This window comes from Herpailurus yagouaroundi, unplaced genomic scaffold (assembly GCF_014898765.1).
Source record: "Herpailurus yagouaroundi ecotype Mexico unplaced genomic scaffold, PumYag 100, whole genome shotgun sequence".
In the NCBI taxonomy this organism is placed as follows: domain Eukaryota; kingdom Metazoa; phylum Chordata; class Mammalia; order Carnivora; family Felidae; genus Herpailurus; species Herpailurus yagouaroundi.
Genome location: NW_024412391.1, coordinates 16,467,016 through 16,488,634, shown reverse-complemented (window position 1 = coordinate 16,488,634; position 21,619 = coordinate 16,467,016). Strand labels below are relative to the sequence as shown.

At 37.5% G+C, this 21,619-nt stretch overlaps 1 protein-coding gene across 3 annotated transcripts in view; it reads left to right on the top strand.

Moving 5' to 3' along the window:
- Nucleotides 1-2,314: 2,314 nt before the first annotated feature.
- KLHDC10 (kelch domain containing 10) overlaps nt 2,315-21,619 on the top strand; it is a 70,931-nt gene continuing 51,626 nt past the window's right edge. Inside the window, exon 1 of one of the 3 annotated variants that reach the window (XM_040471976.1) lies at nt 2,315-2,631. In XM_040471976.1, the coding sequence (XP_040327910.1) occupies nt 2,460-2,631 (172 nt within the window). In that variant the 5' untranslated portion in view covers nt 2,315-2,459. The remainder of the gene's footprint in view (nt 2,632-21,619) is intronic. The other 2 variants (XM_040471974.1, XM_040471975.1) reach the window with 2 other exon arrangements.

The following is a 21,619-nucleotide window of genomic DNA, read 5'->3' as shown; positions in this document are numbered from 1 at the left end:
CCTCCCCCATGTGCTCTCTCTCTCAAAAATAAATAAGCATTAAAAAAAAATAATTTAATATTTTAAATTTAGTTAAGAACAAAAGTTTCATTTTGTTTCTGGAATTAAAACTGATTATCATATATATTACATACAAATTATATGTGTATTATATATACTACATAATATATAATAACTACATGAGATAGTTTTCAGTTGATTCGTTAATATAATCTTATTTTTGTAGACCTTTTTTTTCCTTTTTATTATGAAGAATTTCTAACATATACAAAGGTAGGCACAACAGTATAATGAACAGTTCTTATGTCCTTCTTCACCACCCAGCTTCAGCTTATGGTTAATATGTTTCATCTAGCTCCACATCCATTCCTCCCTTCCCATATTATTTAAAATTTTTAATTCAGATATAATCCACATAAAATCCACCATAAAATTTACCCTTTCAAGTGCACAATGCAGTGGTTTTTAATATAATAACAAAGTTGTGCAACCATTACTATTCAGTGATTCTTAGTATATTCACAATTATACCACTATCACTGGTCTCTTATCATATAGATTTTTCCTTCCAAATCTCTCATTTTCCTTTGTAATTTATTTGTTGAGAAATTTGATTATTCCGTAGAATTTCCATAATCCATAGTCTGGATTTTGCTGTTTGTGTCTCTGTAGTATTTTTTTTTTTTTATATTCCTCTATCCTCGGTATTTCCTATAAATTGATAGATATAGATATCTGATGAGATTCAAGTTCAATTTTTCTACAAGACTATTTCATACTTATGTTTATGTTCTAGAGGCGTATATATCTCATCTTTAATTTTGTGATGCTAGCAGTAGGTAATATTCAATAGGTTGATCTCTGAGTGTATTAAGGGTTGAAAAATGGTGATATTGTATTGTTCTTTATCTAGGGAATACTCCTATAAAAAGAAAATTTCCTTCATCTACTATTTGGTTTACTCAATGTTACAATTTCTTTAGAAAAATTAACATTTATTAATTTTGACTTTCATATTTTAGAGCCATAAACTTTTTTTTCAAGTCTCAAACATTTTCATAAGCAGTGCCTTATAGTGCTTACAAGGTAAAACACCTGCCTTGAGGGACTAAAAGTAGGAAAATAAGGAGGCAGGACCACTGGTGACATGAGATTTGACCAAAAGCATATGTATGCAGCCTCAGCTACAGCAGATTTTCTCTTTTTTCCTTGCATCACATAAGGTTCTCCTATGTAAAGGTTTACAGAAAAAAAAGAAAAGCCACCATACCTAAGAACCTTGAAAAGTTGTTTTCTCTGAAGAGTATATATGCTTTTCCCTTATCATTCATAAACATCTTTAATAATCTGTATTTTCCCACTTTGCACTGCCCCCCCCCCCCGTAAGTTCATAGCCAAGTTTTCTGTTTAATTTTGGAACAATAGTTTGACAGTAATAATTTGACAATTATTTAATAAGAATTTCTGAACTGTACATCTGCAGTTTTCCTCAATCTTCATCTTCCGTACCTGTTTCTGTGTTTCTTTCAGGTGATTCAGATTTTCTACTAGCAAAAAAGGGTTTGATTGGACAAAAACATTTTCATAGCCATCAGTCATCCATGAAATTACCTTTTTCCTGGTACTCTTCTTACTGATAGGTGTTATTTTTAAAATCTTTACTAACCTAATAAGCCAGAAATGGTTTCTCATTGGAGTCTTAATTTGTATTTCCAGGATTACTGGTTAGCTTCAACACTTCTTTATGTTTATTAACCAAGTTTAAAATTGCTTGCTTGGTAGGTGGCTGGTGTTTAATTGAGGAGTTTAGCTACTCAATTCAAAGACAAGACAAATGAAACCCAGACTACCTCACTTTTATATTTAAGCAAGGACTCCGCCTCTGTTTTTTTCCTCCTCCAACAGAGCCCTTTGTGTGTGTTAACAGGGAAAGGGGTCTCAGTCTGCACAGCCGGCGAAACACTGTATTGCCCCCAAACATGTGTATTATGTTCACAGCCTAGTTCCGATTTGAGTACTTATAGGAAGAGTTCCTGAGCCCTAACCGCGGCTGGAGGACCGACTATCGCCGGGACTCTTTCTGCAGGCGTGGCCTCTCTTGCTCGGCCTTCGATTGGCCCTCCTGATCCCGCAGGACTCGCGACGCGGGCTTGCTTAGCGCGGTTGATGCGTGTGTTGAGTGGCTGCTTCTGCCTTTCTCTCTCTCCACTTTTTTTTTTTTTTTTTTTTAGCCATAGCTATGGTTACCACGTCTCTCCCCGCCTCCCTCCACCTGCCAAGAAGGCGACTGGCTATTGGCTGCCTGTCACCAAGTAAGCCAGTCATTGGTCGCTGGTGAGGACAGGGCGCTCCCCCTACCCCAGTCTCCCGGGTCTCTTGAGGAGCCCAGCAAGGAGGCTCCGCTAGTGCCGCCGGGCCAGGGGCTGCCGGGACCCGGCTGCCGCAATCGTTAGCGGGTCATGTCGGCCGCCCAGGGCTGGGACAGGAACCGCCGGCGGGGAGGAGGCGCCGCAGGCAGTGGCGGCGGCGGCGGAGGTAGCGGGGCCGGCGGGGGCAGTGGGGGCAGCGGGGGTCGGGGGACTGGCCAGCTCAACAGATTCGTGCAACTCTCCGGGCGGCCGCACCTGCCAGGTGAGTCGTGGGACAGGGTCCTGCCAGCTTGCGGGCGCGAAGGGAAGGCGACTGCTACCTTTTCTTTTCTCCCTGGCTTTCTTTTCCTTGGGAGGAGCAAAGGCAGGCCCCACGCATAGCAGAGGAACTGGGGCTTAGAGAAAAGGAAAGGTGTCTTTGAGGTCAGGGACGGAGCAGGAACACAACGAAAAGAAGCATTTTTGCTTTGTTGAAAGCTCTGTGCTGAGAGTTGTGTTTTCTTTTCAAAGGAGAGGCCGATGTTTCATTGACATTCCCAAATGTTTCGGTTACTCTGTTCCCAGTCTCATCCTCTTCCGCAGTTTGATCCTGTAGAAGGAGGATATTGGCGCCTAGCTGTGGGACATTATTTTTTAAAGGGTGCTAAGTTGAGAGAAGAGGGAAGAACATTCCAAAGAGTGTTTTTGTAAAAACCACCTCGAGTGTTTAAGAGTTAGGCATTCTGAGACTAGAAAGGAGGAGGAAAGGCGCGGGGAGGGGGGTAGAGGGTGTTGGGATGTGGATGGGGAACAGAACCAAGAGAATTAGGAAAAACTAGTTAAATTATTAATATTTTGCAATGTCCAGAGACAGAATCGATAACGTGGTCTAGATTTTAAGGGGAGAAAAATGAAGATCAAGAATATACTTGGTGACAAAATTATGATAAAAGCAGCTGATTGAGAATTGGAAAAATGTATCCAATGTGATTATTTTACGTTTTGGCCTACAATTTCCTATCCTGGAGTTCATATGCTTTAAAAAACAAATCAGATCGATGTGTGTGTGCAGACAATTTTAAAGAGGTACATTTGTAAGTGAAGTGTAGTAGAGGGAAGGTAGGGAAGTAAATATTGCACAGAATGTCAAATATTATATTGGGCAAGCGTATTTTTTTACCTTGAAGAGAACGATCAGGAATGATGTGTTAATCATTCACCATATTGTTTGTGAATAATGTTGATTTTATCAGTGATATATTTGCTTAGCCGGTGAGTTTTGAGAACATGATGGTTTTTTAATTCATTTTAGTACCATGCCTGTGGTTCTAAGTAGTCAAAAATTATTTGATTAATTTGTAGACAACAAAGGGAATTTTGCACGTTCAATGAGACAGTTGCTTGCTGGTGATGAGGTTATTGATGTGTGTTAGAAATGCACATTAACCATTTATATGTGCCATTAAAATTAACATTGAAGCAGTTGTAAATAGTCAAATATATAATATACTAGGAGTTGAGTTTGAGGTGATAGTATCAGACTGGGTATTCTAGAACTGCTATATATGTGATCTTTAACATGAGAAAGAAAAAAGGAGAAATCCTTTTACCTACCTCAAATTAACAGCAAAAACTTCTATTTTTGTGTATTGACAGATTAGAAGATAAATCTCTTACCAAAGACTATTACCGGTTTTCCCTCTACCACTGCGATCTTTAGGTCTTTGATCTCAGATTAATTATACCGTGGACTTCATATAGGCATTCCCAGGCTCCAAGAACCTAGTTGGTGCACTTCCTCACTGCCACCACCAGATGGCAGTGGAAGCCATGCTTTCTGATGTGGGGCTTAGGTGTGGAGCTATTTCTGCGTTTCCTTAGCACACAAGGCCAAGAACAGCCATTTGTCCAGAGGGAAAGATAAAATGTGAAAAATTTAAACTGTGAGAATTCATGCAATGGGATGATCAGCCTCTTCTCTCTTTCTTTTCCTTTTGATTGGTGCTTCATTCTTCCTTCCCCAAGTAGGCAGCTTCTGTCATTTCTTTACTATCAGAATTGGGAACATCTGCCATCTCAATATATTTCAAATTCTTTTACACCAATTATTTTCCCCAACATTGCATTTTGGCTGTCCCCTCCCCCCACACTCATTGAAAGGTTGTATATTGAGGTGTTTAAGATTTTAGGTGCTGGTGAGGCATAGAAGTATCTAGGCCTGTTTTATGGCTGACCCTGGAGGTTAAAAAAGGATTCTTTTTTTTTTTAAGTTTTTGTAGCTAACTTTCTCTCTCCATTGACATCTAATCCCATTTTCCATTTTTTGTCCGGCTCTACCAAGACTGCCAGATACTAAGCACCCAGAACCCTTTCTTACTTTTTGCACGCAGACCCTCCATCTAGTCCCTGATGAAACAAAACAAAACACTCTGGTCTTCCTGGAGTGTTCTTGCTCTCTCCTTCAGTGGTAGCATCTTTATCCACGCAGTTACGCAACCTGAAACTTGGGCATCCTCCTTAAATTTTCTTCTCCCTTGTATTTCAGGTATAATTAATCACCAAGTTCCATTTATTTTATTTCTGCTCTATAACTCCAGCTCATGCTGCCATCATCCCTCACTTAGGTCTCCTGCAGTTTTCTAAGCAGTCTTCCTGCTTCTCCTCTCGCCCTGCAATACCTATAGCACACTCATCTTTTGCAAGCGCAAATCTATTCTCATCCCTGCTTACAACCCTTCACTAGCTTTTCATTGCTTTTAGTGTAAGGCAAAAATCCTTAACATGACCTAAAAGGCACTGCATTGTGTAACTCTTGAGTTAATTTTACGTCATACGGTCTTGCTCTTAGATTGTTTTCTGCTACCTTAGACATATCATGCTCTTTCTGCCACGAGGCCATTTCACATGCTACCCCATCATGCAAGAACTCTCTAACTCCACTTCTGTTTTTTGGCTTTTAGGGTTTTTTGTTTTTGTTTTTTAGCTTCTCTTCCATTAGAACTTAACTCGATCACACTGTGTTTTCAGGGATGCCTTCTTTGACCTTCTGATTTATTCTCTTCTCTCTATACACACTTATAGTGCCATGTGGTTCTCCTTGGGCATACTTATCATTTATGGGTGATTCCTTGATTTGCATGATTTGACACTCTTCGTATATGCACACACACTAATTGTGTATATACGTCTGTACATATGTACATGTACTTAAATTCTAGATTGATGCATTGGCATTCTATGTAAGCAATTAGTTTCTTGTGAATTTGATTGATTAGTGTGGTTCAATCCTCTACAGCCCCACTGACTCTGGACAAATGGATAAAATCAAGTTCTTACACTTAAAAGTAGACCACACTCTGCATTCATGGTGACAGCACAAATGATAATTTTGTGAAACCTTGTTTGAGCAGCTTCTTGCCTTTTTGCTGTCTCCTAAAATGCAGTCGTGATTTTGTGTTTGTCCCATAGGCCAAGACATTCATAGCTTGTTGGTCCTGGATTTCTAATTCATAACTTCTATACACATAGTAAAGAAAGAACAGGGAACATTTTTGTAGAATAGGTATGCAGAGGTAGAGCTCAGGGGCACCCAGATCATGGAGATGATAGAGTGCAAGTTACTGTTGTGATTTCACGGTGTCAGTTTGATTAAATGTATTACCTGCGATGATAGTTAGACATTGCTGCTAATGAAAGAACTGAAAAACTGACAAGGAGAAGGAAATATGTAACAACTGGTAAAGCTGGGCAAAAACAGTACTGATAACTTAAAAATGTGAAATGTGATATATGTTGCTGATATAAAATCCAAATGGTACAAAAGAGCATATGATAAAAGGCAAGTTTTCCTTCTACCTTTGACCCCAGCTAATTGGCTTCTTTCCCTAGAAGCAAGCAATGATAAATTTTGAGTGCACGTGCGTGTGTGTGTGTGTGTGTGTGTGCACGTGCACGTGGAAAGAAATGGTAGCATTTCTTTGTTTGGATGGGCATTTAAAATGTTTACAGTCTTGCTAATATAAATGATGATATGATGAATATCTGTCTATATATTTTTGCACATGAGTGAGTCTGTCTTTAGAATAAATTCCTAGAAGTGCGATTGCTGGGTCAAAGGATATGTACTATTTAGATTTTCATAGATATTGTGAAATTGCCTTCCATAAAGATTGTACCAGTTTATGTTTCACTGTTGGTGTTGGAGTGCTTGCATCCCAGACCCTTGATAATAGAGTGGGTTATCAAACTTTCTAAAATTGCCAATTTAATAGGTGTATTTTTCTTCATCTTTTCAATAGGTATAAGAACCATATTTGTTAACTTTATTTATAACATCTTATAGTTTTTATTCATCTGGTTATATTTTTTGTTCATTTTCTATCAAGATGTTTAATATTGTTTATAGGAACTCTGTGTTTTAAGGAAATTAGTTGTCTTTGCTATGTGTTGAAGGTATTTTTCATAGCTCATCATTTGGCTTTTGACCTTGTTTATGGTACAGTTTTTCAGCAGAAATTAAAATTCTTTTGTAGTTGTAATTATCATTCTTTTTTGGATTTTAGATTTTGCGTCATAAGAAAGGCCTTTCCTATTTAACTATTATTTCTGATTAAAATGAAAATTCTTGTTTTTTCTAGGTACTTTTATAATTTTACTTTAAGTTAAATGTACTTATCTATATAAAATATAAATTATGTAAAGTGTTAAGGTAAGAATCTGACTTTTTTCTAGGTGGCTACAAGTTATTGCAGTATTAAAATACTGTCTATAGGTGTACTTGATTCCTACATATAATTTGAGGTTCTTACTGGGCTTTTATCCTGTTTCATTGATCAGTTCACCTATTTATACCTTAATGACCCCATTCTTTGATTATAGTCTGCTCTTACTCTACTTGCCAGGGTTTTCCTGGATAGTCTTGCTTGTATAGCTCCTCTCCCCCATGCTGTTGATATTTTTATTGATAGAACATTATAGATTGATTTAGAGATACTTGATGTCTTTTTGCGGTTCATTCTTCTGTTCCAAGAGCAGGGAATATATTCATTTCTTGTTCAAGTCTTCTTTTGCATCTCTCAATAACATTTAAAAATTTTTTCATTAAGACCTTTCACATTTCTTATGTTTAGCCCTTGGTATTTTATCTTTTTTGTTGCTATTGTAAATGGAGTTTATAGTTTTATTATATCTTTTATCTTGTTTGAATGTGGGAATGCTGTTAATTTCTGAGTGTTAGTTTTGTATCTAGCCACTTTTAGAATTCTAATACTAGCTAGTTTCCCAGTTGTCTTTTTAGAGTTGTGGGGTTAAATAATCATATCATTACCAAATAAAGATAATTTTATCTGCTTTCCAGTTTTTATACTTATTTCTTCCTTTTGTCACATTATTTTGGCAAGTACTTTCCAAAATATATGAAACAGTAAGATAGTGGATCTTTGTCTTATTCCTAAGTTCATTGGGTGTTTTTGGTGCTTTCCTGTTGGAATGTGATCTGACTTCAGATTGAAGTGTACATATTTAATCATGTTAAAGTAGTCCACTATCACCATTTTATTAAGATTTTTTAATACAGAAGTAAATTTCATCTAAAGCGTTCATCTATAGCTTCTTTGAAAATTACATAATTCTTATCCTTTGATCTACTTTTGTGGTGAATTGTACTACTGGACCATCCTTGCATTCCTGAATCAATTCACTTTGTCACAATGTATTACTATTTTATTTATTTTTTTTTTTCAACGTTTATTTATTTTGGGGACAGAGAGAGACAGAGCATGAACGGGGGAGGGGCAGAGAGAGAGGGAGACACAGAATCGGAAGCAGGCTCCAGGCTCTGAGCCATCAGCCCAGAGCCCGACGCGGGGCTCGAACTCACGGACCGCGAGATCGTGACCTGGCTGAAGTCGGACGCTTAACCGACTGCGCCACCCAGGCGCCCCACAATGTATTACTATTTTAAATGTGCTGTTGGGTTCTATTTGCTAAACTTTATTTAGAAATTTTGTATCACTCCTCATAAGCTAAATTGCTCCGTAGTTTTTGGTTTATCTTTGTTGGATTATGCCACTTTCATAAAAGTTATTTCAAAGTTTTGTTTTTTTGTGCTTTTAAATTTGTTTTCTTTCTGTCTCTGGCTAAATGGCATTGAAGTTAAAGGTTTGATTCAATTGCCTGTGAAATCTTTGGACCTTGAGTATTTGAGGGGAAGAAAAACTATTTGACAAATAATGTCTACTTTTATGATAATTTAGCTGCTTACAATATACATCTTTTAGGGGAAGCTTTGATAATTTTATTATCCTAGAAAATAACCCATTTCATCTAGGTTTTTAAAATTATTTTGTGTGAAGTTGAACAGATACTCTTTTATGATTAAAAAAAAAAATTTCCTGTGTTTTTTTCTTGGTTCTTGGATTTTAGAACCAGCTCTTGGATTTATTTAAGTTAGTTCTACTATTTTCTTATTTATTACTTTTTTCTTTCATTGTTTTAAATCCTTCTTTTAGCTTTTCTTAGGTTTTATTTTGTGGTTGTATTTCTGTCTTTTTATGTTGGATGCTTAATGCTCTTTTCATTCTAAGTGTTTAAATCATAAGAATGCTTCTAAATACTGCTTTAGTTGTGTTCTGTAGGTTATAGGCTACCTGTTGTAGTTATTTTCTAAATATCTTGCAATTCCATCAATTCCATTTTTTATTTATTTTCTTTAGTACAAGAGTAGTTAATCCCTTTATTATTATTTTTTTTTTAGCCCCCAACTCCCTAGTTAATCCTTTTAAACTCTTTCTTAACATTTCCATTTCTGTTTTCAATGGCTTGAGATATACTTCACATGTCAAACAAACAATTCACCATTTAAATACCAGGGTTTTTTAATATAGCCAGATATGTGCAGTTATTATCACAGTTGATTTTAGAACGTTTTCATCACCTCAAGAAGAAACCTCATATTTTTTAGCTGCACCTCCCTTATCCTCTTGCTTCCATTCCCCACCCCACCCCCACCCTAAGCAACCGCTACTCTACCTTTTGTCTCTATAGATTTCCCTATTGTAGACTGTCTCATCTGAATGGAATCATATAATATGTGGTCTTTTGTGACTGCCTTTTTTTACTTTGCATAATTTTTTCAAAGTTCATCCATGTTAAAGTGGTGGATATCAGTACTCCATTCCTTTTTATGGAGAAATAATATTCCATTGTATGGATAAACCACATTTTGTCTATCCATTTATCCACTCATGAGCATTTAGGCTATTTCTACTTTTTGGCTGTTAAGAATAAGACTGCTATAAATTGTGTAGAGATTTCTGAGTGAACATATGTTTTCATTTCTCCTGGGTATATACCTAGGAGTGAAATTGTTAGGTCATATAGTAGCTCTGTGCTCTATGTTTAATATTTTGATTAACTGCCAAACTTTTCCAAAGTGGCTGAAATTTTACATTCCTACTAGTAGTGTATGAGGGTTCCAATTGCGTCCACATGCTCTCATCAACACTTGTTGTTATCTGACTTTTTATTTGTACTTATTTATTTTTATTTTTTTAAGTGCATTTATTTATTTTGAGAGAGAAAGAGTGAGGAGAGGTGGAGAGGGAGGGAGACAGAATCCCAAGTAGGCTGTGCACTATCAGCACAGAGCCTGATATGGGGCTTGAACCCAACTGCGAGATCATGACCTAAGCCAAAATCAAGAGCTGGACGCTTAACCGACTAACCCGCCCAGGCGCCCCCCACCAAATTTTTAAAAATTTATTTTTAGAGAGAAAGAGTGCACACATGTGAACAGGGGAGTGGGGCAAAGGGAGAGAGGGAGAATCCAAAGCAAGCTTCACACTCATCATGGAGCCCCACAGGGGCTTGATCCCATGACTCTGAGATCACGACCTGAGCCTAAATCAAGAGTTGATGCTCAACTCACAGAGCTACCCAGGTTGCCCCTGCCTTTTCACTTTTTTAATTGTGTTATTTGAAGTGCAAAAGTTTTAAATTTTGGTGAAATCCAAAACTAAATAAATAAATTTTAATGAAGTCCAGTTTATCAATATCTAAAACTCTTGCCAAATCCAAGGTCATGAAAACTTATCCCTATGTTTTTTCTAAGAGTTTTATATAGCTTCCCTTTTACATTTATGTTTGATTCTTTTTGCGTAAGTTTTCATGTTTGGTGTAGGGTAGAGATTGTCTCAGTTGGCTGCCCTGTTGTCCCAGCACCATTTGTTGGAAAGACTGCTCTTTGCCCATGGAATAGCCTTGGCATTTCTGTCAAAAATCAGTTGACCATAAACATTCAGGTTTATTTCTGGACACTTGATTCTATTCTATTGATCTCTATGTCTGTCCATGTGCTCTTACCTCTCTGCCTCCCATGCTTTTGCTCTGTAGCAAGTTTTGAAATCAAAGTATGAGTCCTCTTACTTTATTCTTTTCCAAGATTGTTTTGACTATTCTAGGTACCTTGCAATTCCATGTAAATTGGAGAATCAGCTTGTCAGTTTATATGAACTCAACTGAGATTCTTATAGAGATTTGTGTTGAATCTGCATATCAGTTTGAGGAGTATTACCATATTAATAACATTAAGTCTTCCAATCTCGAACATGGCATGTTTTAAATTTATTTAGATCTTCTTTAATTCTTTCAACAATGTTTTATGGTTTTCAGAGTTCACTTATATCTTGCTTGCCTTTCTCAGTCCTCTTGTCCGTGTCCTTTACTATGTTTTCAGCAGTGTTTGTACTCCTTTGTGTTATATTCAATGAAGATTTCATTTCTGTGTCGGTTTTATTTTTTCCTTCCATTTCTTTCCTGCTTTCAACCTGCTTATATTTCATCTCTTCTATGGTCTATCTTCTTTGAGTTAGAATCTCTTAAATTTTTTCTGCCTTTGAAACATCATTAATTTTGGTTCAGTATGGTTTATTGTCTTCCACTTCTTACCACCACAATTATAAAAGGAATAGAAGCTCATTATTAAAATTTGGTAAGTATTGAGTGAGAACTTGAAAATCATCCATAGTAATTCCGCTTAAGAACCATTATATCAACATTTTGATATTTTGCTTTCCTTTTAGTTATCAGTAAATTGTTTTTTCTTTAATACTATGTAAGTAATTACATATCACTAGCAGCAACTTGGATTCTGTTAAAACTGTTGTGTATTTAGGGGCGCCTCGGTGGTCCTGTTGGTTGAGTGTCCATCTCTTGGTTTCGACTCAGGTCATGATCTCGCAATTCACAGGGTCAAGCCCTGTGCTGGGCTCTGTGCTGACAGCTGGAGCCTGCGTAGAATTCTCTCTCTCCCTCTCTCTGTGCCCCTCCCCTGCATGTATGCACTCTCTCTCAAAATAAATAAATAAACTTAAAAAGAAAAACAACAAAAAAATAACCCAAAAGCTGTCGTATGTTTAAATATTTTACTCATAAACACTCATTTATATTTTCTATTATTAGGAAGAATCTGTTTCTCAATTTATTATATGAATAACTTTTAGGTTTTCTTCTAGCTGATGTCCTATTTTATTTCTTTTATTTTTTTAAAAAAATTTTTAGTGCTTATTTTTTGAGAGAGAGAGACAGAGACAGAGAAAACAGATGCACAGGGGAGGGGTGGAGAGAGAGGGAGACACAGAATCTGAAGCAGGCTCCAGGCTCCAAGTTGTCAGCACAGAGCCCGATGCAGGGCTCGAACTCACAAACTGCGAGATCGTGACTTGAGCCAAAGTCAGATGCTTAACTGACTGAGCCACCAGGCACCCCATGTCCTGTTTTATTTCTCTCAGTTACAGCCAAGCTTTCAAAAAGAGTAGACTCTGTTATTTATTTTAATTTCTTTTTTTTCTCTTCAATCTATTGCAGTCTTGCTTCTGCCTCCTTCATTCCACTCAAGTGCTCTTGTTAAGGTAATAACTTCCTAATTGTTCAACCCTTTGGATACCTCTTAGTCTTCATCCTACCCAACTTCTCTAGATTTTTATTTTGACTACCTCCTGTACTAGAGCCTAGGAATCCATAATTAGACAAAGTCTCTATTCCTGAAGAGCTCATAGTTATCCTTTTAGCTCTTGAACTTCTCATTAGTTTTCCTTTATCTGCCCCTTAATATTAGTATCCAAGAATATATCTGTCTGTTTATTTGTTTTCCCTTCCTACTCTTGTATTCTCCCTGGGTGATGTTATTAATTTCCTGACAATGCCTAAATCTGTCTCCAACCCAGACCTACTTTCCTGTTGGACTATTTGCCTGTGGCTACTAGACATTACCACCCAAGTTACTGAAGAGTACCTTAAATTCAGCGTCTAAAAATAATTTCATCATCTTTCCTGCCAAACCTGTTCTTTCTTCTTTGCTCCTTATCCTAACTAGTTTCATGGCTAATTCATCCATTTAGTGACCCAAGCCAGAAACCTGGGAATCACAGTAGATTCCTTCCTTTTGCTCACCTCTTACCCAATTGGTCACAGTCTTCTCAATTTCTCCTCCTTACCCTAACTCTTCAGTTTGTCCCTTTCTATCTCTCTAACCTCACCATTGATGTCTTTGATTTTATATTTCAGCTGTATAGAAGTATTTGTAGTTAGTTGCCTTAAATTCTTGGCAAAAGGTAGGTTGGAGAGAGAGATTTAAAAAAATGTGTAATTTACTGTAATACTACAGTACATTTTATTTCTTCTTTCTAGAGTGCCGTTCTCCTAATTGTCTTCTAAGACCCATTCAAGTGTACTTTATACAACTTTTTAAAATTCTCTCTTTTTTTTTTAAATCTCTTTTTTAATACAAATAGGTTGTTTGTAATGAGTAGGTACTATGTGTCTGGCCCTGTTCAAGGTGTTTTATAACCATTAACTTATTTAATCCTCCTAACCTTGTGAGGAAAATAACTTTTGCATCTTCTTCTCTGATGAGGAGCTGAGGCTTAGAGAGAAGCTACATAACTTGCCCAAAGGTATATAGCTAATAAATGTCAGAGTTCAGATTCAGACCAGTCTGTTGGACTTCAAAGCCCATGCTATTGTGCCCCTTCTTTGTGTCACCACCTTCCTTTGTATATATATACAAAGTGTGTATCACAGCACTGATGTATACTGAATTGCAATTCTCAACTTACCTGCTTGCTAACTATGGGTTTCTTAAAGGCAAAAGTAATGTCTTACTCTTTACCGTATTCTGCAGAGATTAGAACACTGTCCAGCTCCTTACTATGCTTTTAGTAAATGTTTATTGAATGAGTTGGTAATTGTCAATGTCTGCAGGTATTGATGCAAGAGAGTTCTTTTACATTACATAGTCTAAAATAGATTTTCTTTACTGAGGCATTTAGCACATACAAGTTTTGTGTGGCTTTTCTAAATATTCTTTTTTTCCAAGCACACTTTTATGTTGAACATTATCATAAACAGTTGTACCACTCTTCCATCTGTGCTTTGATTCTGTCCCCTCCTGCCTTTCCAGAAAATGTATATTATGTCCTGTGTCTTCAACCTTTTTCTCTCCATCAAATCATTCCTATAGTGTTATAGCTTTAAGTTTTATGTCTTCTAATCTCTCCTTTTCCTTTTTTGTTTTTAAGTTTATTTATTTATTTAGAGAGAAACAGAGAGTGTGAGCAGGAGAGGGGCGGGGGGGGGGGGGGGAGAGAATCTCAAGCAGGCTCTGTGCTATGAGCCCAGAGCCCAATGTGGGTCTCGAACCCATGAGCTGTGAGATGATGACTTGAGCCAAAATCAAGAGTCAGACACTTAACCCACGGAGCCACTCAGGTGTCCCTCTCCTTCTCCTTTGATAGCCAAGTTTGTGAAAGCATTGACTAGAGTTGCTGTCTTAATCGCCATGCCTCTCCCCATCACGTCTTTGAAGTAGGTCTTGTTAAAGTCACAGAATGACTAATGTGTTATCAAATCAAACGAATGTTTTTCAATCTCCATTTTATTTGATCTCTCTTCATTTTAAAACATCGTTTTCCATCAGCTTTCTAGGTGTCGGATCTGCTCTTCTTATTATGAGTCTGGCCTCTCATACCCAGTCTTAATTTTGTCAACTCTTCCTTTTCCACCAGGCCTTAATGTGAGTTCTCAAGTCATGATCCTATGCCTCCACCCTTTTTTTTTTTTTCCAAACTTAATTTTAAGTATTCTCTTCCAAATCCATGGTTTTCAGTTTCTATCCATATGCCAATAAGTAAGGCCACTTTCTAACCTCTGCCCAAATCTCTCTTGAGGGCCATATACTTACTGTCTTCATGTCTTCACTTACATGCCTTGTATCCTTCAAGTTCTGCATGTCTAAAACTGAATTTGTGACCCTTCCTTATTCTAAAGGTAAAGGGAAGCTATTGGACAGTTTTAAGCAAGGGATTGATAAGATGTGATTTACATTTTTTTAATGTTTTTTATTTAAATTCCAGTTAACATACAGTATAATATTAGTTTCAGGTATACAATATAGTAATTCAACGCTTCCATATAATACCTGATGCTCATTACAAGTGTGCTCCTTAAACCTCATCACCTATTTAACCCATCCCCCCACCTACCTCCATTCTGGTAACCATCAGGCTGTTCTCTATAGTTAAGAATCTGTTCCTGGTTTGTCTCTCCCTCTCTTTTTTCCCCTTTGCTCATTTGTTTTGTTTCTTAAATTCCACATATGAGTGAAATCATATGGTATTTGTCTTCTCTGACTGACTTAACTGTCCAAGTGTCTGTTGACTGATGAATGGATAAAGCTGTGGAATGTATATGTGTACACACACACAAACACACACACACACACACACACACACACACACACACACACTGGAATATTAGTCATAAAAAAGAATGAAATTTTGCCATTGGAAACAACGTGGAGCTAGAGAATAGTATGCTAAGCAAAATAAGTCAGCAATTTACATCTAAAAAAATTTTTTTAAGTTTATTTTTCAGAGATGGAGATAGAACATGAGCAGGGGAGGGACAGAGAGAGAGGGAGACACAGAATGCGAAGCAGGCTCCAGACTCTGCGCTGTCAGCACAGAGCCCGACACGGGGCTCAAACTCACGAACTGTGAGATCGTGACTTTGAGCCAAAGTTGGAGGCTCAACTGACTGAGCCACCCGGGTGCCCCAGCAATTTATATTTTTTAAAACTCCCTCTAACTGCTGGATGGAGAATGGAGTGTGGGAATTGGCTAAAGTGAAGCATAAAAGCCATTTAGAAGACTTGTAGTTGTCTCCTCAAAGGATTATGGTGGCTTGGACTAGGGTATAGTGGTATAGGTGGTAAGAAGTGATTGAATATGAGATGTATTTTGAAAGTAGCATTTTTTTAAAGTTTATTAATTTTGTGAGAGAGACCACACGTGTGTGTGTGTGTGTGTGTGTGTGTGTGTGTGTGTGTGTGTAAGTGTAAGCAGGGGAAGGGTAGAGGAGGGAGAGAAAGAATCCTAAGCAGGCTCTGTGCTTTCAGTGCAGAGCCCGACTCAGGGCTTGATCTCACGAACCATGAAATCATGACCTGAGCCAAAATCAAGAGTCAGATGCTTAACCTACCGAGTCACCAGGTGCCCCTTGAAAATAGCATTAACAGGATTTACTGTGAGTTATGAAGAGAAGAATCATATGTTTCTGTCTTGAGCAACTGGATGGATGATGGTGTCATTAAATGAGATGGAACAGACGGGAAGGAGCAGGATTGTGGGGGTAAGTCAAGAATTTTGTTTTGGCTATGTTAAGCATGTGATGCCTATATGACCTCCACGTGGAGAATATGGGGTAGGCAATTTTCATATATAAATCAAACTTAAGGGAGAGGTAGAGGGTCAATATATAAATTTTGGAATTATTAGCATATAGATGGTATTTTAAAGCTGCTGGGCTGGATGAGATCACCAAGGAAGATTAAATAGAAATAAGGACAGAAGACTAACTGGAAGGTGGGAAGGAAAGGAGAAGCAAGCAAAGAAGGTCAGTAAAATAATAGGAAAACTAGGACTACTTGATTTCACAGAAGCCAAGGGAAGAAAGCCTTTCAAGAAGGAGGGAGAGGTCATCTTGTTCAAGGCTCTAAAATGGTGGACTCTAATACTACGGTGCTGGGCTGGCCTACGGACCTATGAACTGTTTATAACACAGTTCATATCACAAACCGAGATATAAATTTAGAATTTTGAAGCACAGCCTAATTTTTAATAGCCTCTATACTTTTTAAGGTTCACTTTGTTTTTCCTTCCTGAACTATTTTTAAGACCTTTTTAAAAGCAGTTTTTTAGTGGTTTTGAACCCTAAGATCATTAGACCAGATTACCAGTTATCTATACTGAGCAAACTTGTAGAATGAATAAAAGTTATGCTCAGGCTAAAATATGTAAATATGATTTCCTGTTATTGGACTCATCCTAGCCTATCCCCTAATATCTTTTCATAAATTTTTTAACTAAAAAGCACTACATAAATATGGTAAAATCAAATAGTATACAAAGGAGACAAAATTTCCCTTCTGCCCTAGATCCCTAGTTCTCTAGACTGTCTCCAGAGGAATCATCTGTTAAGAGTTTCTGGTGTACCTTCCCAGAAATAGAATTTGCATATGTATGCATATAGATACATTGTATCTTCATTTTTTTTTTTAATTTTTTTTTTTAACGTTTATTATTTTTGGGACAGAGAGAGACAGAGCATGAATGGGGGAGGGGCAGAGAGAGAGGGAGACACAGAATCGGAAACAGGCTCCAGGCTCCGAGCCATCAGCCCAGAGCCTGACGCGGGGCTCGAACTCACGGAGCGCGAGATCGTGACCTGGCTGAAGTCGGACGCTTAACTGACTGCGCCACCCAGGCGCCCCTGTATCTTCATTTTTAAGCAATTAGAGTACAATATAAAGTATTCTTTATGAACCTATCCTTTTTTTTAACTAAAAATATATTTTGGGGCTAGTTCTATATTACTATTCAGATTTTGATTGATCTGATTGATCTGATTCTTCTTCATGGCTGAAAGTATTGTGTTATATGGATGTACAGTAATTTACCATTCATGCAATAGATACTTATTTAAACTGTTCCTCATCTACAATGTGAAAATATTGCTGGGGCGCCTGGACGGCTTGGTTGGTTGAGTGACTTTGGCTCAGATTGTGATTTCACGGTTCATGAGTTCAAGCCCTGCATCGGGCTCTGTGCTGACAGCTGGGAGCCTGGAGCCTGCTTTGGATTCTGTGTGTGTGTCTCTCTCTCTGCCCCTCCCCCACTCATGCTCTGTCTCTCAAAAATAAATATTAAAAAAAATTTAAAGAGAGAGAAAACATTCCTGCAATGCATAGTGATAAATATTACCAACTTACCCATATAATGTCTGTTTTTAAAGTTTTCTTCAAGTTATGAAACTAAAAACTCATGCTGCTATTTATCCCTTTATTTTACTCAACTTTCCCATCCATTTTGTCTGGGAGTGTTTAGGTTTAATCCTCATAATAATAACACTAGGAACTTTTATAAACATAACCCAGTGAGGAGTAGGTACTGTTATTGTTCCCTTTTCACAGAGAAGGAAGCTGAGACCCAGCATTTCTTGTCTAAGGCCATTAGCTAACTAGAGACAGAGCCAGAATTTGGAACAATCAATGTGGTTCTACAGTCCATGCTCTTAACTCTGTGCTGTATTCTCTGCTGCCCATCCTTCCCACTTCTTTCTCTTACTAATGTAATTCAGGCCTTCACTGCCTTATAACTGGATTATACTAATTAATGTTTCTGTCATTTCCTGTCTTCTTCTCGTATTCTATTCTATATACTGAAACAGGATTAATCTTCCTAAAGCAAAACTATGGTTTTTAGGATGTGCTTCCCAGATCAAAATCCTTCAGTTGCTTCCTGCTACATTTAGAATCCAACCTGATATCATGTTCTTATTATATTTGCTATACGGTCAGTGAATTTACTTCAAGCTTTCTCTAAGATATCATTGGTTTGTCTATAAGATTAGACAGTGAAATTAGGGGTGTCTGGTTGGCTTAGTCGGTTACGCATCTGACTCTTGATTCGGCTCAGGTCATGAGATCGGGCTCTGTACTGGGTCAGGCTCTGCACTAGGCATGGGGGAACCTGCTTAAGGTTCTTTCTTTCCCTCTCCCTCTACCCCTTCCCCGTTATCTGGCTCACGTGTGCACGTTCTCCCTCACTTACCAAAAAAAAAAAAAAAAAAAAAAGGGAATAAATAGTCTTTGGAGTTGAATAGTGCTTTTTCTTTGAGTTATTTCCCTTTTTACCCACAGTAGCTCCTACCATATGGTTTTATCAACAAACTCTCAACTCAGTTAATTTGAATCAGATGTGTAATTGATCAAAAACTGCTAACCACAAACATCTTGGTGTCGCATAAAACAAATTCCTCAAAATACAAACATGCAAACCTCATGCAAGAACATGGAATTTCTTTTTCTTTTTTTTTTTAAGATAAAAAAAATTTTTTTAATGTTTATTTAGTTTTGAGAGAGACAGAGTGAGTGAGTCCAAGAGGGGGAGGTGCAGAGAGAGAGGGGGAGACACAGAATCTCAAAGCAGGCTCCAGGCTCTGAGCTGTCAGCACAGAGCCCCCACACAGGGCTCAAAACCACGAATGACCTGAGCTGAAGTTGGACGCTTCACCAACTGAGCGACCCAGGTGCACCTTTTTTTTTTTTTTTTTAAAGATTTTATTTTTAAGTAATCTCTACAGCCATCATGGGACTCGAACTTACAATCTCAAGATCAAGAGTTGCATGCTCTACCAACTCTACCAGCCAGGCACCCCAGAATACGGAATTTCTAATGTGTGTTCCAAACTGGGTACTTTAGAAAGAGGTAACATATTTAGCATTAAATGCACATGTATATACTAAACTAAACATTGAGAAAACCATTTCAGAAGAAAAATAACTTTTTAAAGCTACATCAAATTTTTTTCTGCTCAGTTATAATTTTAAGTACAAAACTTCACTATGCATTTATGGAAAAAGTACTACAATGCAAATGTTCTTGTGAAATGTATCTTTTGAAATTTTTATTTTTAAGGAAGGAATAGCTATTATTTTATTTTTTAGAATAGCTCTTCTTTTTTAATATGATGCTTCAAGCAAGTATCTTACTAGAAGTCATGTCTGCTTTAGCAGTATTCAATCTGATATTTTTTAGTTTTGCATTTAAGTTCTTATTGGCTTTCTGCTTGTTACATGACAGGATTGTCACCAATTTTTCAAAATAGCTTCATTTTAAATATTGAACTTTTAAAAACAGTTTTGTATAAGATAGCAAACATTAAAAACTTGTTATTTGGTGACTGTTTTGTTGCTTTTTTCCCAGGTTTGGTCCAACACAACTTTTATTGCTTTTGGTCAAGTCTAAATATTTTCTTTGAAGACATTGCATTTGCCAACAGAAAATGGTGACTTGAGAGAAGGGAAAGTGAATTCATAAAGAACAGTCGTGTCCTAGGGTGCCTGGGTGGTTCAGTCGGTTAAGCGTTCAACTTCGGCTCCGGTCATGATCTTACGGTTTGTGAGTTCAAGCCCGCATCAGGCTGTGTGCTGTCAGCACAGAGCCTGCTTCAGATCCTCTTGTCCCCCTCTCTCTCTGCTCTCCCCTACTCTGTCTCTCGCTCTCTCAAAAATAAACAACAAAAAATAATTGTGTCTTCACTTCAAAATTAATTACTTTTCTAATTTTAATCAAGGAACAGAATGAGTAGCAAAGTATTAAATGACATTTCTGGATACAATCATTTAATAGAATTTGCGAATTTTCTTCTGCTTGATTCCTCAGTTTTACTTGCAGAAATAGGGAGTGTTCTGTGTCTCTGAAGAGCTAACTGCCTTTGGTGCCTCTTAAAGGAGGGAGTTTGCAAAATTTTAGTTCATCAGGCACTGTCAAAATGTATTGATTGAAAGATCTGTTTTTCCTATTCAGTCTCTCATATCTACACTCACTGAGTACATAGTGTTTCTATCTCTCCCTCAAGGATGTTTTTGGGGAGAAAGTTTATTCTCTGGATACTCATCAGAGTGCAGGAAATCCAGGAATATGAAAAGACCAAATCATGTAGTTTGACTCCTGAGTAGGTTATTACTATACATTTTTATTTCAGTATATTAGGATTCACATACATAGTTGTTAGTAAAGAAACTGGCTAAGTTATTTTCTACGGTAGTAGGATGTATACCATACTCATTTTTTTAAACTATTTTTTTAAGTGTATATTTATTTTGAGAGAGACAGAGACAGTGTGAGTAGAGGGAGAGGTAGAGAGAGAGGGAGAGAGAGAGAGAGAGAGAGAGAGAATCCCAGCCAGCCTCCATGCTGCCAGTGCAGAGCCCGATGCAGTCCCCAAACTCACAGAGTCCAGAGGTCATGACCTGGGCTGAAACCAAGAATCGGATGCTTAGCTGACTGAGCCACCCAGGTGGCCCTCTTTTTTTTTTTTTTGAAACAAAGTTTTGCTGGAGATAAAAAAGGAGATAATATTAAATTAAGAAAAACAGACTCTTGGGGTTCCTGGGTGACTCAGTTGGTTGAGCGTCCAACTCTTGGTATTGGCTCATGATCCCAGGGTTGTGGGATTGAGCCCCGCATTGGGCTCTGAGCTGAGCGTGGAACCTGCTTGGGATTCTCTTTCTCTCTCTCTCTCTCTCTCTCTCTCTCGCCCCCTCCATCTCTAAAAAGAAAAATAAAAGAAAAGAAGGAAAGCAGACTCTCTGGCTATGGTTTATATTTCAGGATGGCCACATTAACACAGATACTCATAGAATACAAATGCAGGCAGTTTTATTTATATTAATTAATTAATCTATTTATTTATTAATTTATTTATTTTTAATATGAAATTTGTTATCAAATTGGTTTCCATACAACATCCCAACAGGTGCCCTCCTCAATACCCATCACCCACCTACCTGTCCCTCCCACCCCCCATCAACCCTCAGTTTGTTCTCAGTTTTTAGGAGTCTCTTATGTTTTGGCTCCCTCCCTCTCTAACCATTTTTTTTTCCTTCCCCTCCCCCATGGTCTTCTGTTAAGTTTCTCAGGATCCACATAGGGGTGAAAATATATGGAATCTGTCCTTCTCTGTATGACATTTCACTTAGCATCACACTCTCCACTTCCATCCACATTGCTACAAAAGGCCATATTTCATTCTTTCTCATTGCCACGTAGTATTCCGTTGTGTATATAAACCACAGTTTCTTTATCCATTCGTCAGTTGATGGACATTTAGGCTCTTGTTTATTTTTTTAAATCTTAAACACAAAAAATATT